Genomic DNA, 17,680 nt, shown 5'->3' with positions numbered 1-17,680 from the left:
CTCCCAAGTAGCTGGGACTACAGGCGCGTGCCACCACACTCAGATAGTTTTGGTATTTTTAGTAGAGATGGGGTTTCTCCATGTTGGTCAGGCTGGTCTTGAACTCCCAACCTCAGGTGATCCACCCGCCTCAGCCTCCCAAAGTCCTTGGATTACAGGCATGAGCCACTGTGCCTGAACTGTTTTTCATTTTTTTTTTTTTTTTGAGACAGGGTCTCTTGTTGCCACCTACGCTGGAGTGCAGTGGTGCGATATTGGCTCCCTGCAGCCTCAATTGCCCAGGCTTAAGCGATCCTCCCACCTTAGCCTCCCAAGTAGCTGGGACAGCAGTACACAACACTACACCGGCTAATTTTTGTATTTATTTTTTGGTAGAGGTGGGGTTTTGCCATGTTGGCCAGGCTGGTCTCGAACTTCTGACCTCAAGTAATCCACCCTTCTTGGCCAGCTAAAGTGCTGGGATTACAGGCATGAGCCACCGTGCCCAGCCTGCTAGTTTTTAAAATATAAATAATAGAGACAGGGTCTTGATATGTTGCCCAGGCTGGTCTTGAACTCCTATACTCAACTGATCCTCTCACCTTGGCCTCCCAAAGTGCTGGGATTACAGGTGTGAGACCCTGGGCCCAGCCAGGGTTTTTTTTTTTTTTTTTTGTAAGTATGAATTATTATTATTGTTTCGAAACAGAGTGTCTATTGTCCAGGCTGGAGTTCAATGGCGAAATCACTGCTCACAGCACCCTTGACCTCCTGGGCTCAAGTGATCCTCCCACCTCAGCCTCCCAAGCTGCTGAAACTATAGGTGCACGCCGTCACACCTGGCTAAGTTCTATATTTTTTGTAGAGATGAGGTTTCGCCATTTTGCCCAGGCTGGTCTCGAATTTCCAGGCTCAAACAATCTGCCCACCTCAGCTTCCAAAGTGCTGGGATTACAGGCATGAACCATGATGTCCAGCAAGCATGGAATTTTGAAAGTTCACATATCGCCTTAATTAAGGTTCCAGGTTAGTGTTATCTGTCATTAAATCAGTTGTAATATTCATCTATAGAAGCCACTCTTACCTCTAGGACCATACAAAAAACAAGCCTTGGTCAGATTTGGCCTGGGGGCTGTAGTTTGGCAACCTGTGGTCTAAAGGGAAATCAACAAAATAAATGAAACATATGCCATGCCCAGATTGTGAGTGAAGTGGAGAAAAACCAAGCAGCAAGCGGGTAAGGAGTGCCAGAGGGAAAGGGAGGAGAGGGGAATGAATTGGTGGCCTGGGGGGCTTTGCTGTGATGGGGGTGAGCCCCGGGCTATCTGGGAGAAGAGCTGGGAGAGGACAGAGAACACCAGGTGCAAGGTCCCGAAGCAGGAGCAGGGCTGGTGTGGTTTCCCCTGCAGCCAGAGCCTTGGGGGCGATGGGAAGCATGGGGACTAGGATGGGGAGCACAAGGGGCCACGGTGGGGGGCTCCAATCCTGTATGGCCTTGTGGGCCATGATGAAGGCTCTGGCTTTTCCTACAAGAGAGCAGGGACTGGGGAGGGTAATGTACCCACAGAAGAGCATCAACTTTTTTTTTTTTTTTTTTAAACAGAGTCTTACTCTGTTGCCAGGCTGGAGTACAGTTGAGCAATCTCTGCTCACTGCAACCTCTGACTCCCAGGTTCCAGAGATTCTTCTGCCTCAGCTTCCCGAGTAGCTGAGATTACAGGCACGCACCACCATGCCTAGCTAACTTTTGTATTTTTAATAAAGACAGGGTTTCACCATGTTGGTCAAGTCGGTCTTGAACTCCTGACCTCACGATCTGCCTGCCTTGGCCTCCCAAAGTGCTGGGATTACAGGCTTGAGCCACCTCGCCCAGCTTTTTTTTTTTTGAGATGGAGTCTTGCTCTGTCACCTAGGCTAGAGTGCAATGGCTCACTGCAACCTCCCCTTCCCGGGTTCAAGCAATTCTTCTGCCTCAGCCTCCGGAGTAGCTGGGATTATAGCCACCTGCCACCATGCCCAGCTAATTTTTTGTGTTTTCAGTACAAACAGGGTTTTACCATGTTCACCAGGCTAGTCTTGAACTCCTGACCTCAAGCGATCCACCCACCTTTGCCTCCCAAAGTGCTGGTATTACAGGTGTGAGTCACCGCTTCTGGCTGCGAATTAACATTTTAACAGGGCCAGCCGCGGTGGCTCACGCCTATAATCCCGGCACTTTGGGAGACCGAGGCGGGTAGATCATGAGGTCAAGAGATTGAGACCATCCTGGTCAACATGGTGAAACCCCGTCTCTACTAAAAATACAAAAAAATTACCTGGGCATGGTTGCACGTGCCTGTAGTCCCAGCTACTCGGGAGGCTGAGGCAGGAGAATTGCTTGAACCCAGGAGGCGGAGGTTGCGGTGAGCAGAGTTCGCGCCATTGCACTCCAGCCTGGGTAACAAGAGTGGAACTCCGTCTCAAAAAAAAAAAAAAAAAAAATTGTAACAGCTGTAAAAGATTCCATTGATGAGCCTGTTAGACAACTCAACAAGTCCTCTATCATGGACAACTTTTGCTACCCTATTAAAAATTTATGCAGGCCAGGAGAGGTGGCTCACACCTGTAATCCCAGCACTTTGAGAGGCCGAGGTGGGTAGATCACAAGGTCAGAAGTTCAAGATCAGCCTGGCCAACATCGTGAAACCCTGTCTCTACTAAAAATACAAAAGAATTCGCCAGACGAGGTGTCAGGATGCCTGAATCCCAGCTATTTGGGAGGCTGGGGCAGGAGAATCACTTGAACCCTGGGGGACGGAGGTTGCGGTGAGCCTAGATCACCCCACTGCACTCCAGCCTGGGCGACAGAGTGAGATTCCATCTCAAAAAAAAAAAAATAATAATAATGCAATTGTCCAGATTCGAGTCTCACACCTGTAATTCCATCACTTTGGGAGGCCGAGGTGGGAGGATTGCTTGAGCCTAGGAGTTTGAGACCAGCCTAGGCAACACAGCGAGACCCCATCTCTAAAAAAACAAATGCCGATAACACTTGTAAATGATAAAAAATAAAATCAAGACACGGGAAAGGGCATTTAGTAAAGACTCTTCCTTTCACCCCTGCTGACAGCTACCAACTACTCCTCAGAGACAAGCACATTACAAGTTTATTGTGTCTCTCTCCAAAGGTGGTTTATATGTCTCTAAGAAATACCTGTGTTTCGGACCTTGCCTTTTTTTGCTACTTGGGAGGCTGAGGAAGGATAACACTGTCACCCAGGCTGGAGTGCAGTGGCAAAATCTCGGATCACTGCAACCTCCACCTCCCAGGGTCAAGCTATTCTCCTGCCTCAGCCTCCCAAGTAGCTGGGACTACAGGCGCGTGCGACCACGCCTGGCTAATTTTTTCTATTTTTAGTAGTGACAGGGTTTCGCCGTGTTGGCCAGGCTGGTCTGAATGGCTGGCCTCAGGTGATCTGCCCACCTCAGACTCCCAAAGCGCTGAGATTACAGCCGTGAGCCACCGCGCCTTGCCAGGTTTTGTTTTATAAATCCAGAATGAGGATGGCAGTAGAGCACTGACTCATGCAGGGAACTTTCTGTAGACAATGTCTTTCTCCTGGTCAAGATTAACTTTCCAACTCCTGATCAATTTATTCACTGATGATGATCCAATCAACAGGGGCCAGCAGCCTAATAAACAAAGAGCTCTTAGAAATCAAGTTCATTCACTGGAAGGACATGCAGGATTAAATAAACAGAAGGAAATCAAGTTAATCAATTTGGTGACCAAAGGACATGAAGCAATAGTTCAGAACACAGAGAAACAGAAAGGGCTTTGGAGTATGTAAACAATGCTCCACCCTGGCCGCATGCGGTGGCTCTCGCCTGTAATCTCAACACTTTGGGAAGCCGAGGTGGGCGAGTCACCAGAGGTCAGGAGTTTGAGACCAGCCTGATCAACATGGAGAAACCTTGTTTCTACTAAAAATACAAAATTAGCTGGGAGTGGTGGCACAGGCCTGTAATCCCAGCTACTTGGACGGCTGAGGCAGGAGAATCACTTGAACCCAGGAGGTGGAGGTTTCACTGAGCCAGGATCGCGTCATTGCCCTCCATCCTGCGAAACTAGCGAAACTCCGCCTCAAAAAAAGCTCCACCCCAGTCACGTGAAATGCAAATGACAACAGGAGATCCCATTTTCCCTTATCAGACAGGCAAAGATAAAAAAGGTAAAGGCCAGCAAATGGCTCACGACTGTAATCTCAGTACTTTGGGAGGCTGAGGCAGGTGGATCACATGAGCCAAGGAGTTTGAGCTTAGACAACATGGCAAAACCTTGGCTCTACAAAAAAAACAAAACAAACAAACAAAAAAAAGATAATTAGCTGGATGTGATGCCTCACACCTGTAGACCCAGCTACTCTTGAGGCTGAGGTGGGAGGATCACTTGAGCCTGGGAGGCGGTGGTTGCAGTGAGCAGAGATTGTGCCATGGCACTCCAGTCTGGGTGACAGAGACTGTCTCAAAAAATAAAAAATAGCCGGGCGCGGTGGTTCACGCCTGTAATCCCAGCACTTTGGGAGGCTGAGGCAGGCAGATCACGAGATCAAGAGATCAAGACCATCCTGGCCAACATGGTGAAACCCCGTCTCTACTAAAAACACAAAAAAATTAGCTGGGTGTGGTGGCATGCGCCTGTAGTCCCAGCTACTCAGGAGGCTGAGGCAGGAGAATTGCTTGAACTGAACCCGGGAGGTGGAGATTACAGTGAGCCGAGATCGAGCCACTGCACTCCAGCCTGGCGCCTGGTGACAGAGTGAGACTCTGTCTCAAAAAAAAAAAAAAATTAAAAAATTAAAAAAAGTTAGAGTCAGGTGTGGTGGCTCACACCTGTAGGCCTGTAGTCCTAGCTGCTCAAGAGGCTGTGGCAGGAGAATCACTTGAGCCCAGGAGATGGAGGCTGCAGTGAGCTATGATCAAGCCACTGCACTCCAGCCTGGGCAACATAGCAAGACCCCCTGTCAAAAAAAAAAAAAAAAAAAAAGACAATACTCTGTGTTGGACAGCTTTTGAAAAGGGGCCCTCAACTCCCTGCTAGTGGGAGTTTAATCTTTTGGGATGACATTCGGACAAATGTATCAACATTTTATATAACATATCCTTTGATATGGAGTGCAAAGATGCGTGTATATATAGGGCATTCATTGAAATTGTCACATTATTTGTAGTAGCCAATAAATTGCAATCTAACCTAAATGCCCATCATGAGTCTTCTCATTAGGTAAATTGTGTGGATGTGGTACAATCCATACAAAGAAAAGTCTGCAGCCCTGCAGAAAGTTAAGGGCACTGCATGTCATGATATGGGATGATTTTTAAAACACCGAATATTGCTATAGCATTACCCATGTGATAACGATTCAAAAGAAAAAAAATGTTATTATAGCAAATTGTAGGCTAGTGTGGAGGTTCCTATTTGTAATACATAAAGGGTTTTATATATATATATGTATATATATATACACATATATACATATATATACATATATGTATATGTATATAAAACACAGGACCTCACTCTCTTGCCTAGGCTGGAGTGCAGAGGTGCGATCTTGGCTCACAGCAGCCTCTACCTCCTGGCTCAAGTGATCCTCCCACCTCAGCCTCCCGAGTACCTGGGACGACAGGCAGGCAACATGCCTGGCTTTTTTCTTTTCTTTTCTTTTCTTTTAAAGAGACATGGTTTTGCTTTTGCCCGGGCTTGTCTCAAACTTCTGGGATCAAGTGATCCTCCTACCTTGGCCTCCCAAAGCACTGGGATTACAGGTGTGAGCCACCACGCACTGCCCATGCACATGTTAATATATACGTAGGCCATCTCTGGAAGGTCATACAAGTTACTAGTTTAAAAAAAAAAAGTTGCTTTGGGGAGGGAAAAGGAGGTCTGGAATGGAGGGAGACTTCTTTTAGTTGGGTAATTGTAAATCACATTATTTAGCTACTGGTTTTACTTCTAGTGGGAGATCGGCACCTGCAGAAAATGCAGGCTTCTGTTCAAATGTATGTTCAGAAACCTTTCGTGATCCAGAAGCCTTTCGTGATCACACAAGGTACTCCCAGATCGCCCTCCCACCAGCCTTCCACCCCCAAGAAAAGCGCGTGCGCCCAGCACCCCGCGACGATTGCAGAGAGGCATCTTGGCCAGCAGAGGGCGCCAGAGGACCGCGCCCCGGGCCTCGGGCGGGACCCCCTCGTGCGGGGAGGGAGCGAGGGCCTGGCCCTGCCAGGTCCAAGGCCGCCAGGGCTGGAAAAGTTGCCCATTTCCGGGAGGACCTGACACCACAGTATCAAAATTGTCACCTCGCCTTCCGCTGCAAAGGGAGCTGGACCGCGGCCGAGAGGCCTGGCCCGAAGCCTCTTCTCACCTCTTGGTTTCCGCCGCCTGCGGGAGGGAGGGTGGCGAGGGCGGGTCTGGAGGGGGCGGCGGGGACAATTCGATCCGATCCGAGCAAGTCCCCTCCCCTCTGCGTTGCCGCCCACCCACATGCCCCGCGCAGGTGCCCGACCATTGAAGGAAAGTGGAAAGCGTGAGGCCCAGGCGGTGGCTGCCTGCAAGTACTTGACGGAGCGTCCACCACTGCTTCGAGGAAAGCAGAATAAGGCCGTGAGAGAGAAAGGTGGGCTAGGCGCGGTGGCTCACTCCTGTTATCTCACCAAGTTGGGAGGCCAAGGTGGGAGGATCGATTGAGCCGCAGAGTTCGAGACCAGCCTGGGTAACATAGCGGGACCCCATCTCTACAAAAAATAAATTAGCCAGGCATGGTAGCGCGTCCCAGCGAAGAAAGGGGGAAAATGAAAAAAGGTGGGTTCTTGGGCAGGGGTGGGTCCTACTTTAGCTAGGGTGATCAGGGGAGGCTCCCCTGAGGAGGTGACTTACATTTTTTGTGTTAAATATATCATTCATTCCTAAAAGTGTTTAAATTGTCTATGTACACTGAATGTCATGAAGATACTGTAAAATAAAGTCTGTGTACAGTGTACTAATAATAAAGATCCCTCTCTGCCTAGGAAATAGATCATTACCAAAATTCTAGAAGCTTCATGTGCAGTCTGTTCTTGCCTCCCATCCCCACCAGCCACTCTTCAGAATTTTGTATCAAACATCTCCTTGCAGCCAGCGCGGTGGCTCACCCCTGTAATCCCTGCACTTTGGGAGGCTGAGCCCAGGAGTTCCAAGCTGCAGTGAGCCGTAATCGTGCCACTGCACTCCAGCCTGTGTGACAGAGCAAGACCTTGTCTCAAAAACAAAACAAAAAAGCACTTCCTTGCTTTTCTTTCTAATTCTACAACCCCCACATACATCCTTAAATAATATAGGGTTTCATCTGCCTGCTTCAAAACCTCATGTAAATCCAAATAACTATGCATTTGTTTATGACTTCTGCTCCACACTGTGTTTCTGAGATTTATCCCTGTGGCTGCACGGAGCTGTGGTTGGTTTTTGTTGCTGTATAGTATTCTGTTATAGGATTGCACCGCGGTTCATTCATCCATTCTACTATTGATAAACAGTGATGTATCCAGTTTTGTTTTTGATTTTTTGCTATTAGAAACTAGGTGCAATATCCTTTTGTGTTTTTTTCTGGGTTTGGGGCTGGACAGCACTTCTTAACCTTGCTCATTATAATTCCAAGGGGAGTTTTTTAAAATGCTGATGCCAGAGGCCCCACCCAAACTAATTAAATCAGGATGTGGGTGGGGGTGGGTGGGCAGAGGCTTAGGTGTTTTAATCCTTCCCTATGGGGATCTAATGTGTTGCCAGAGCTGAGAACCCCTGGGATGCAGTTGGCTTGAGGACGGACTTGCTGGGAGAGGAGAGTCACCTGTTATGAGCTGATGCAAAACTTTTCCAAGTGACTGTGACCACTGACACTCTTGCCTGTCCTCACCTCCTCATCCACACTTGACGGTGACCATATTTTTCCTTGTTGTCCTTCGGATAGGCGTGAAATGGCATCTCACTGTGGCTTGAATTTGCCATTTCTCTCTTCACTAAACGAGGCTGAGCAGTTGGTGAAGTTGCTGCTGAAACAGTGAAGGGCAGCCAGCGGGAAGATCTAGAAGCAAAAGACTTAGAGGAGAGGAGGAGGAATGGCAGGTGCCAAGGTGAGAAAGGTCTGGGATGTTGGAGGCACAGAAGGAAGGCTGGGGGCAGGATCCTTGTGGTTGGGGGAGGGAGAGAGGCTCAAGCCAAGGTCAGCCGGGGTCAGAGCAGCGGGCCGCGTTGGCCGAGGAGAAGACTTCAGCTTTTACTCTGAGACAGGCGCATGGGAGGGTTTGAGCAGAGGAGGGGGTGATCTGGCCTCACTCTAGCTTCAAGGAGAGGATTCTGACTGCAGCTAAATTGACATGGGAGGGGGGTATTCTGCGTAATGACTACTTGTTGCCTGTCTCCCCACCCTACTCCCACTCTCCAGTTAGAACCAGGGGAGGATGGTTTTGCTCACTGCTGTTACACCCAGCACCAAGTGACCAAAACAGACAATAGTCCTGCCCTTCTAGTTGTTGTTGGTGGTTGGCGGGGAGGGTGCGTAAAGGTATTCGTAGTCTTCCTTCACAGGTGGAAACAGGCATGGCGAGACCTGTGGGGTTTATTTCAGCACAACCCCTGGGCCTGGCATGCCTCCCAGGGAAGCTGGGGTGGGGGTGCAGCTGCTCCTCACCTGGGCCCAACCCACATACATTCAGTCAGGGTCCCCTAGGAGCGGTGAGAGCCTTTAGACAGGATCGGGGATCTTCAAAGGGCTCAAGAGACACACCCGCCTCATCCCAACTCTCTGCCGGCCTACGGGGATCTTTTTCAAGGAAACTCTAACCAGGTCCCTCCTCAGCTGAAAATCCTTCGGTGGCTCCCCAGTGCCCTTGAGGCAAAGTCCAAACTCCTCACATCTGCCCTCTCCGGGTCTGGCCACCCCACCCCATCCCTGGGAGCTGCTCTCCAGGAGTTACTCGGAAGCAGTTCCCGTTCTTCCCTCCGGCCTTTCCCCTTGATAATTCTTCACTTCCTCTGGGAAGTCACCCCGACCCCCCTGTCAGGTGACCCGCCTCTTAACGGTCGCCGCGTCCCGTCTCTCCCCCACCAAAGCACACTTCCCTTTGCATTGTAATTGTCTGTTTACTTCGTCTGTCTCCCCCACTGGACGGGTAGCTAAACTTCGAGAGAGGCTCTGAGTGTCCTGTCCAGGGCTGTGCCCCTGCCCCAGGTACAGTCCCCCACACGTGCTGGACGCTCCGTAAACACTGGTTAAGGGAAGGAACGGGCGCATTTCGCTAGCTGAGCCAGGCTGCTTTGCAAAAAAGCCATGGCATTTCATGCTGCCAAGAGCCACGTGCGGTGTCCGTTTCCTCGCATCCTCCCCAGCAATATGCATTTCCCTCCTCAATGCCACGCTCTCCAGGCGCCAGCCGGGCGGAGGAAATTTCCGCCCCCTCCCAAGCCCGAGGCGGGGGCGGGCGTCGGAAGGTCAGGTGTCCCGGCCGGTGCGCAGCGCCAGGGGGCGTCAGAAGGGCTCCGACCGCGGGGCGCTCAGCGGGTGGGTGCGAGGGGTCCCGCCTCGCAGGGGCCTAACTGCGCCCGATGTCCCGCCCCGGACAGCCCTAGCACTGGGGACGACCCGCGCTGCGCTCCCGAACCCCGCCTCGCAGGAGCCTCCGCCCGGACTCCCAGCGCCACGCGGCGCGAGCCGGGTCCGCCTCCGGCGCACCTGCTCGGGGCGTGGCCTTCGGCGGAGACGCGCCTCCAATTGGTGCGGAGGTGACAAAGGGGCGTGGCAGATAAGACCCCTCCCCTGCCGCCCCCGGGAGTATTTAAGGGAGTTGGCGGCGCGGCTGCACTCATTGCGCCGCGGCACGGCCTCAGCAGTGGTGCTCCTGCGCTACTCCTGCGCGACTCGGCGACCCCGGTGCGTTGGCCACCATGCCGCGCTCTTTTCTCGTTAGGAAGCCCTCCGACCCCAATCGGAAGCCTAACTACAGCGAGCTGCAGGACTCTAATCCAGGTGCGTTGGAGGGGTCCCGGGCTCCAGGAGGTTTGAGGGAGACAGGCGAAGGCTGCGTGGGGGGCACCTGAGGGAGGCGGCCTGCCTGGGCCAGGATCGATTCGAAGGATGTTTTGTGGAGCATTGAGGGCTCGGGCTCGGGAGACCGGCAGGTGGGTCTCCAGTCCCGGGGATCTAGCTGAGTGGTTGGGGGTGGGGGTGCTGTGTAGCGGGCAGGGGTCTTGCGCTTGGGGGGCCTTTGTAGCCTGCGAGAGGCGCAGGAGCTCCCGAGAGGGGAAGGAGGCCTGTGCCAGAAGGGCCCGCCGGACGCTGCTGGGGAGAGTCCGGAGTCCAGAGGGTTGAGGGGAGGGGTGGAGAGACCAGATGTGTGTGATGAGGGGGACTGGGCGGAGTGGTGGCTCCGGGGCTGGGGTAATGGGCTTCTGGCCTCAGGCCGGGGACTTGGGACCCAGGAGACGGAGATCTGGAAATGACCCTCTTCAACTGGGGGTCCTATCTGTGAGAGAGAGACTCAGGTTGGGTGACCTGGGCGAGGAGGGCGGGAATCTGGTCTGTGCTATGGATAATTTTATTGATCTAATTATGTGTTGAGAGTCAGCCTTACCCAGCCCCTGGCCAGCGGTGGGCTCCCGTTTGTTGATTGAGTGAATGATTTAATTAACGCCTGACTGCTCTTTCTCCCTCAGAGTTTACTTTCCAGCAGCCCTATGACCAGGCCCACCTGCTGGCAGCCATCCCACCTCCGGAGATCCTCAACCCCACCGCCTCACTGCCAACGCTCATCTGGGACTCTGTCCTGGCCCCGCAAGCCCAGCCAATTGCCTGGGCTTCCCTTCGGCTCCAGGAGAGCCCCAGGGCGGCAGAGCTGACCTCCCTGTCGGATGAGGACAGCGGGAAAGGCTCCCAGCCCCCCAGCCCACCCTCACCGGCTCCTTCATCCTTCTCCTCCACTTCGGCCTCTTCCTTGGAGGCTGAGGCCTATGCTGCCTTCCCAGGCTTGGTCCAAGTGCCCAAGCAGCTGGTCCAGCTCTCTGAGGCCAAGGATCTCCAGTCTCGAAAGGCCTTCAACTGCAAATACTGCAACAAGGAATACCTCAGCCTGGGTGCCCTCAAGATGCACATCCGAAGCCACACGCTGCCCTGCGTCTGTGGCACCTGTGGGAAGGCCTTCTCTAGGCCCTGGCTGCTGCAAGGCCACGTCCGGACCCATACTGGTAAGTGCCCCTCCTGGCCCGCCCCACTGCTTTCTCTGCCAGCTTTTGTGAATCTGCGCTTACTTTCTCATTCTCAAAGTTGTACATGGAGGCCCCGAATCTCCTAACTTCTAGCCCAAGTTCAGGGGCCTGGCTCTCTGGAAACCTTTGGCAGAAATGTTTCATCATCAGCTAAGCAGATGGGCAAAGCAGACACCTTCCCAATCCCCTGTAGCCAGTTTCTCAACCAAATGGGTAGGAGCTGGAAATGGGAAAGGTGCTACCAGCACCTTGTGGTGGTGGCCAGGTGTGAAGGGGTCCACTCGGCCCCACCCTCTCCTGATTCACCCCTCCCTAGCCAGACAGGATGCTGTCAGACCCCCCACCTGGCTCTGAATCCTGCTTTGAGAACTTTCTCAAAGCTTGGGCTGATGTTTCACTTCTGTGAGCCTCATTTTCCCTATCTTTCAGAGGGGCATGAGAGCAGCCTGTGGGGTTTCTATCCAGGCTAAATGCAGGAATGCGTATGGGAAGCACCTGGCAAAGTGCCTGGTACCTGCTAAATGCTCACAAAATGCTTCCTTGCCATTTGCTCTGCTTCCCTGCTGTGTGACTTTGGGCAAGCAACTTAACCTCTCTGAGCCTCAGGGGAGGATGATGATAGCGTATATTTTAGAGAGTGGCTGTGAAGGTTGATAATCACTTTATGCTAATCACTTTACAGTAATTTATTATACCTGATGGTTCTCTGGTCTGCTTCCCCACCCCCACTCAGTCCTATCTGGCAGACCAGGAAATGGCATCTTTGGGGCAGACCAAGACGTGAGTCTTGGTGTCTCGAAAATTTACTAAATGCTTAGAAAACTTTCTGGTTGTGGAGAAGAGGTAGAACTTTTTACTGGCATCTTATTCGACTAAGGCTACCCATTTCTCTTCCTTTGTGCACCCTTAGCCCTGATTTTAACATGTAAAGGTCCAACTGCCTGGCCTTCTGGGTGCCTGCCCAGCTCACAGGGCTCTATTTTGGGAGCGTTGAACCCCTCAGGGTGCTGCTCTCCTGCCCCCCCCTCACCCCCCCATCCGGCATTATTTTAATGTAAAGGCACGGCTGAGACACAGAAATCCCCTTGAAATGTATCACTGCTGTCCTCATTGACTCCCATTGTGTGCCTTAATGGTGGGCCCAGTGGGTGGGGGCTGGGAGGGGTAGAGCAGGTGCATGGGGCAGCGGTGCCCAGCACCTGTTCCAGTCACAGCTGCTGGCCCAGTGCGTGGCAGGCCCCTTTAATCCGGGGGGTATCGCATGTACGGTGCCCCCCTCGGCGGCCTTTGTCCCCGCCGGCCTGGTGCCGATTTCACACTTGCCAGGAGAACCATGAAGGCGTCTGCGGGGCGCGGGATCTGAGGAGTGGTGGTCTTCGACTCCTGCGTGTGCACACAGCCCCGCTCCCAGAGCCCATCATGTCCTAGAATGTCTCCTTCCTCTTTTGTTCGGGTGTGTCTCATCACACTTAGAGCACTTATTGTGCAGGAGGCAGTGCTCAGGGCTTCACCACAGCCCTGGGAAGGGGGTGCCATCATATCCCGCCCAGTCTCACGAATGGACTCCAGCCCCTTTACCAGATCTCCAGAGTCAGCCCTTAGTTCACAAGTGAGAACTTAACTTTCTCTTTCACATGAAGACTCAGAATGCAATCAACAAACCCTTCAGGCCTGGCGTGCGGAGGCTGCGGGGCAGTGGCAGAGTGGAGTAGCATGCTCGCCCAGCCATCCCCTCCCCCGTCCCAGGTCCCGACCCTGTGGAGTGGTGCATTTCCAGAGACGGAGCCCAGCTCTCAGGCACTCCATAGGTCACTGTTGAATGTACAGGTCCCATTGGAAGCATCCTCTGGACTCCCTCCTACCCTGCTAGCTCAGTGTAGCACCCTAGGTACCCAGGAGGTGATGGAATTAATTCACTCCCAGCTCTTAAATTCCATCCAGCACTGGATTTAACAGGCCAGCCCTGGCCTTGGGGCGTATCAGACTGGGTGTGAAGGGATTGGAGAATTGCATATTTTTTAAAAAGACTGTTCAGTATCATAGAATCGTGTCTGGCACATAGTAGGAGCTCGATAGATTTTTAAAAAATTTGTAGACAGGGTCTTTCTTTATTGCCCAGGCTGGTCTCAAACTCCTGGTTTCAGACAATTCTGCCTCACTCGGCCTCCCAGAGTGATGGGATTACAGGCATGAGCCACCACACCCAGCCTCCATAGGTTTTTGTTTAATGAGTTACTATTATGACTTTTTGTTTGGAAAATGCTGCACCCCCAAGAAAAGACAAAACAACATGATTGGTGTTTTTGGAACTAGGCTTTTGGTCGGAGCAGGGATAGTGACGAGGCATGAGTGAGGGGCGGGTTCCTCTGAGGCCTTTTTATTTTTAAAAACAGCTATTTCTTCTCTAAGGGCTTACTGAGGACTGAGCTCCCAACACAGCCTCAGCCAGGCAGATGGTGTGTCGGGGGGCACAGGTTTCTGTAGCCTCTTGCGTGGTAGAAAGGGGCCCAGGCCCTGGGCTGGGGCTTAAATGGACTCAGGGAAGCCCCTGCCCTTATGGGATACAGTCTCATTGGAAAACAGACAAGATTTGGGATTGCAGTGCAGGAGGTGGGGTGCTGAGGAAAGCAGGCTGCTGGCCGGGCCCGGGGGTGGCCTACCCAGCCTGGGGAGGCCTGGTAAGGCTGACTAGCTTTGGCCCCCAGCAAAGTAAATCAAGGAATGACTCCAGGACCGTAAGGCACACCAACCACATTGTCCCTTGACTAAAGGCAGTAAGGACAGTGGGTGAAATCAGAGGCTTTGGGGTCCTACCAGGGGACCCTGAACATGCTACTTCTGGGCCTCGGCTTCACCATCTCTGAAATGAGGACCACCGCAGGATTGAGTGACAGTAAGACCAATCAGTAAAAGTGTGCAGTCATCATTGCGGACCCCTTCACACGTCCCTGCAGGATGATGAGTGCTGTACCCCATCTCCTGTCACTTACCGACCCCTATGAGTCGGGGGTGAATAGCCCCATTTTACAGGTGGGAAGATGCGGGCTTAGAGAAGCCGGACAGCTTGCCTGGAGTTGTACCGTGGGAAGCAGTAGAGCTGTCAGGTCCCAGCCTTTGGACCCTGGCTGCGTGTTTCGCTGTGGCCTGGCTTTCCTGGGATCATGGGATTCTTTCAGGGTTTGGGGCACGTGGGGAGGGATTCCCATCACTGCCAACTGTTGTCCCACGGCTCACTCAGCCTTTCTGCCGTTCTGTCCCCAGGCGAGAAGCCCTTCTCCTGTCCCCACTGCAGCCGTGCCTTCGCTGACCGCTCCAACCTGCGGGCCCACCTCCAGACCCACTCGGATGTCAAGAAGTACCAGTGCCAGGCATGTGCTCGGACCTTCTCCCGAATGTCCCTGCTCCACAAGCACCAAGAGTCCGGCTGCTCAGGATGTCCCCGCTGACCCTCTAGGCTCCTTCTTCCTCTCCTTACCGGCCTCCTCCCCAACAGCCTCCCCAGCTCCAGCAGGAAGGGCCAGGTCCTTCTCACTGAATTCCCTCCTGAGCGCCCCACTTCTGGCTGCCTCAGCCCCACAGGACTTTGATGAAGGCCATTTTCTGGTTCTGTTTCCTCTGCCTGGGTCCCTCGGTGGGCTCTGGAAGAGGCCTGCCCGTGGCCACTTCTGTGGAGGGAGGGCAGCTGGCAGCCCCAGGCCGGGGGCTGTCCCGAGCTGGCCTTGCTAGGTTTTTGTATCCAGAGCTGTTTGGATACAGCTGCTTTGAGCTACGGGACGAAAGCTGACAGGCTCACTGGGAAGCTCCCTCCCCACTCAGGGGACCCTACTCCCCTCACCCCCACCCCACAAAGAACCCTCAGACCACCCTCCACGAGGTGTGACTGACTATGCAATAATCCACCCCCAGGTGCAGCCCCGGGGCCTGCGGAGGCGGTAGCAGACTAGATGCCCCAGCCCGGACAGCTATTTCAACCTCCTGTTTGGCGGGGTGGCACCTGTTTCCCGGGCAATTTAACAATGTCTCAAAAGGGACTGTGAGTAATGGCTGTCACTTGTCGGGGGCCTGAGTGGGGTGCTCTGGTCTGACCCATGTGTCTCCCAGAACTATTTTGGGTGCCCGACAGGTGGGCCTGGGAGGAAGATGTTTACATTTTTAAAGGTACACTGGTATTTATATTTCAAGCATTTTGTATCAAGGAAACGTTTTGTATAGTTATATGTACAGTTTATTGATATTCAATAAAGCAGTTAATTTATATATTAAAAAGCTTCTTTGTAATACAGGGTGGGTGTTTTGAAAGGTCTTTGGTAAGGGAGAAGGGGACAGGAATTCCTGAAGCTTAGATATTCTGACACAGCCTAAAATCTTGTCCTTGGGAACCTCACAGGGCTTTGGAGTCCTGGGTGACACTGTCAGGGATCTTATGGGATGGGTTTTCACCTCGGCCCAGGTGTCTTGCCTGCTGGCATGTGGGTGAGCCGCCAGCATCCATGCGAGCTCTTCACTATACACTGTGGCTTTTTGCTTCCTTTCTTGAATTTTGAAGCTGATCTGACCCTCGGGGTGCAAAGCTGGCTTCCTGGGTCTTATCAGCTAGGCAGGCAGCAAAGCTCTGTCCCAGCACTGCAGGTCTTTTGGGGTGGGATTGGCCGCTTCCCCTAGATGTGAGTGGAATTTGACCAAGGAGACAGAGGATGTCCTTCCTGTTTCCAAGGGCTCCGGGCCCCTCGGGCCTCCGTGTCAGCCCCACACCTCTGTCTTGTTGCTGGGTACCAAATGGCCTTTGATGCAAGGAAATTGGCTGGCTGGAGCCAGGAGGGTGAGAAGCCAGGCCAAAGGGTAGGGGTCACTCAGCTTCCTGCTCCCAGGACCTCGGGGACAGTCAGCTTGTGTCCTGGGCTAGGGTAATTCACTCCCCACTGGCCGGCAGTGGTGACCTCACCACTGGGGGCCTCCTGGGGCCAGGAGAAAATGAGTGTCCTTTTTGAACACAAAAGGTGCTGGAGGTGCCAGTTTCCTGCGAGGAGCTGAGGCGTCCCAGAGCTTCCCAGAGCTTCGGAGCCCCAGAGTCAGGCTGGGGGTGGGGGCAGCTTCATGTTCCAAAGGAGAGATGATTCTTTCTTCTAAACAGGAAATGGTGACCCGCAGGCCGGGAGCAGCCCTTAATGACTTGCAGCTTTCCTCCCAAAAGGAAAAAAAAACGTTCTCTAACAATCGCCAAATTGTGGCCTCCCTCCCTGAAGGGAAGTTAGGGAGTTGGGGGAATGGGGGTTGGGCATCAATGAGCTGAAGGCCTACTGTTTCCTGGGTCCCTGCAGGTCCCTCTAGGCCACCTCCATCCACCCACAGTAGGTGCTGCCTCTGCATGAATGATTTCATGACTTCACATAATCCCGGAGGGTTTGGCCTCGGGAAAATGAGGCGCAGAGGTGGGCTTGCCTGAGGTCACCAAGCCTGGCTCTCCGGTCATCCTGGGAGTTAGGTAGGCCCGGCTCATGCCCCTGCCTCTCAGGACACTTGGAGCAAGGCTCCCTCCCTCTGTGGTTTGTTTTATAGTTTCTGCCTCTATAAAATTGGTGACAGTAGTGCCTTCCACTCGAGACTGTACAGAGGTGTTCATTCAGGGGTTTCAAGGGGACCGTGTGTGCCAGGTCCTGGGGTTACAGCTATGAACAAGACAGGCCATCCCTGCGCTCATGGGACATATGTTCTGGTTGGGGAGACAGAAAACAAACCAGTGATTAAATAAACAAGCCGATTTCTACAGCGATGAATGAAGGAGTGCCAGGCACTAGGGAACGGCGGGGTGGGGCTCCCCAGGCCAAGGCGGTGAGAGCCCTGAAGAGCTGACATTCCAGCCTGGACCTGAAGGAGAAAGACGAAGGGGAGGACCTGGGGGAGGGCACAGCAAGCCTGCTGGAATGTGCTGCCCCCACGAGGAAGACCAGGATGGCGGAGGGACCGGGAAGATGGTGGGAGAGGAGAGGGGCCCAGCTCTGCAGAGCTTGTGGTGATAAGCAGGTGGGAATTTTGTCTAAGCCCTTAGAGCAGACTCAGGGGCTTTAAAGCAGACCGGTGCTGAGGCCTGCTGTACCTTTCCCACGAAGATCTCCCTGGCTGCTGGGAAGAATGGAGCTCAGGGGTCCAGGAGGAGAAAGGCAAAAGCCGGCAGACCATGAGAAAGCTAGAGGGGGCTGGGCACGCTGGCTCATTCCTGTAATCCCAGCAACTGGGGAGGCCAAGGCAGGTGGATCACCTGAGGTGAGGCATTCGAGACCAGCCTGGCCAACATGGTAAAACCCCATCTCTACTAAAATACAAAAATTAGCTAGGTGTGGTGGCACATGCCTGTACTCCCAGCTACTTGGGAGGCTGAGGCAGAAGAATTGCTTGAGCTTGGGAGGCAGAGTTTGCAGTGAGCTGAGA

At 53.1% G+C, this 17,680-nt stretch overlaps 1 protein-coding gene across 1 annotated transcript; it reads left to right on the top strand.

The window, feature by feature from the left end:
• The first annotated feature begins 9,780 nt into the window (after positions 1-9,780).
• On the top strand, positions 9,781-15,520 carry SNAI1 (snail family transcriptional repressor 1). Its single transcript, XM_032256019.1, has 3 exons — positions 9,781-10,019; positions 10,706-11,233; positions 14,516-15,520. Exons 1-3 carry the CDS (start codon positions 9,938-9,940, stop codon positions 14,698-14,700), a joined length of 795 nt encoding a protein of 264 aa, XP_032111910.1. The 5' UTR covers positions 9,781-9,937; the 3' UTR covers positions 14,701-15,520.
• Positions 15,521-17,680: the final 2,160 nt, after the last annotated feature.

This window comes from Sapajus apella, unplaced genomic scaffold (assembly GCF_009761245.1).
Source record: "Sapajus apella isolate SASKATOON/1434 unplaced genomic scaffold, GSC_monkey_1.0 scaffold92, whole genome shotgun sequence".
Taxonomy (NCBI): domain Eukaryota; kingdom Metazoa; phylum Chordata; class Mammalia; order Primates; family Cebidae; genus Sapajus; species Sapajus apella.
This window is presented reverse-complemented; position numbering and strand designations above follow the sequence as displayed.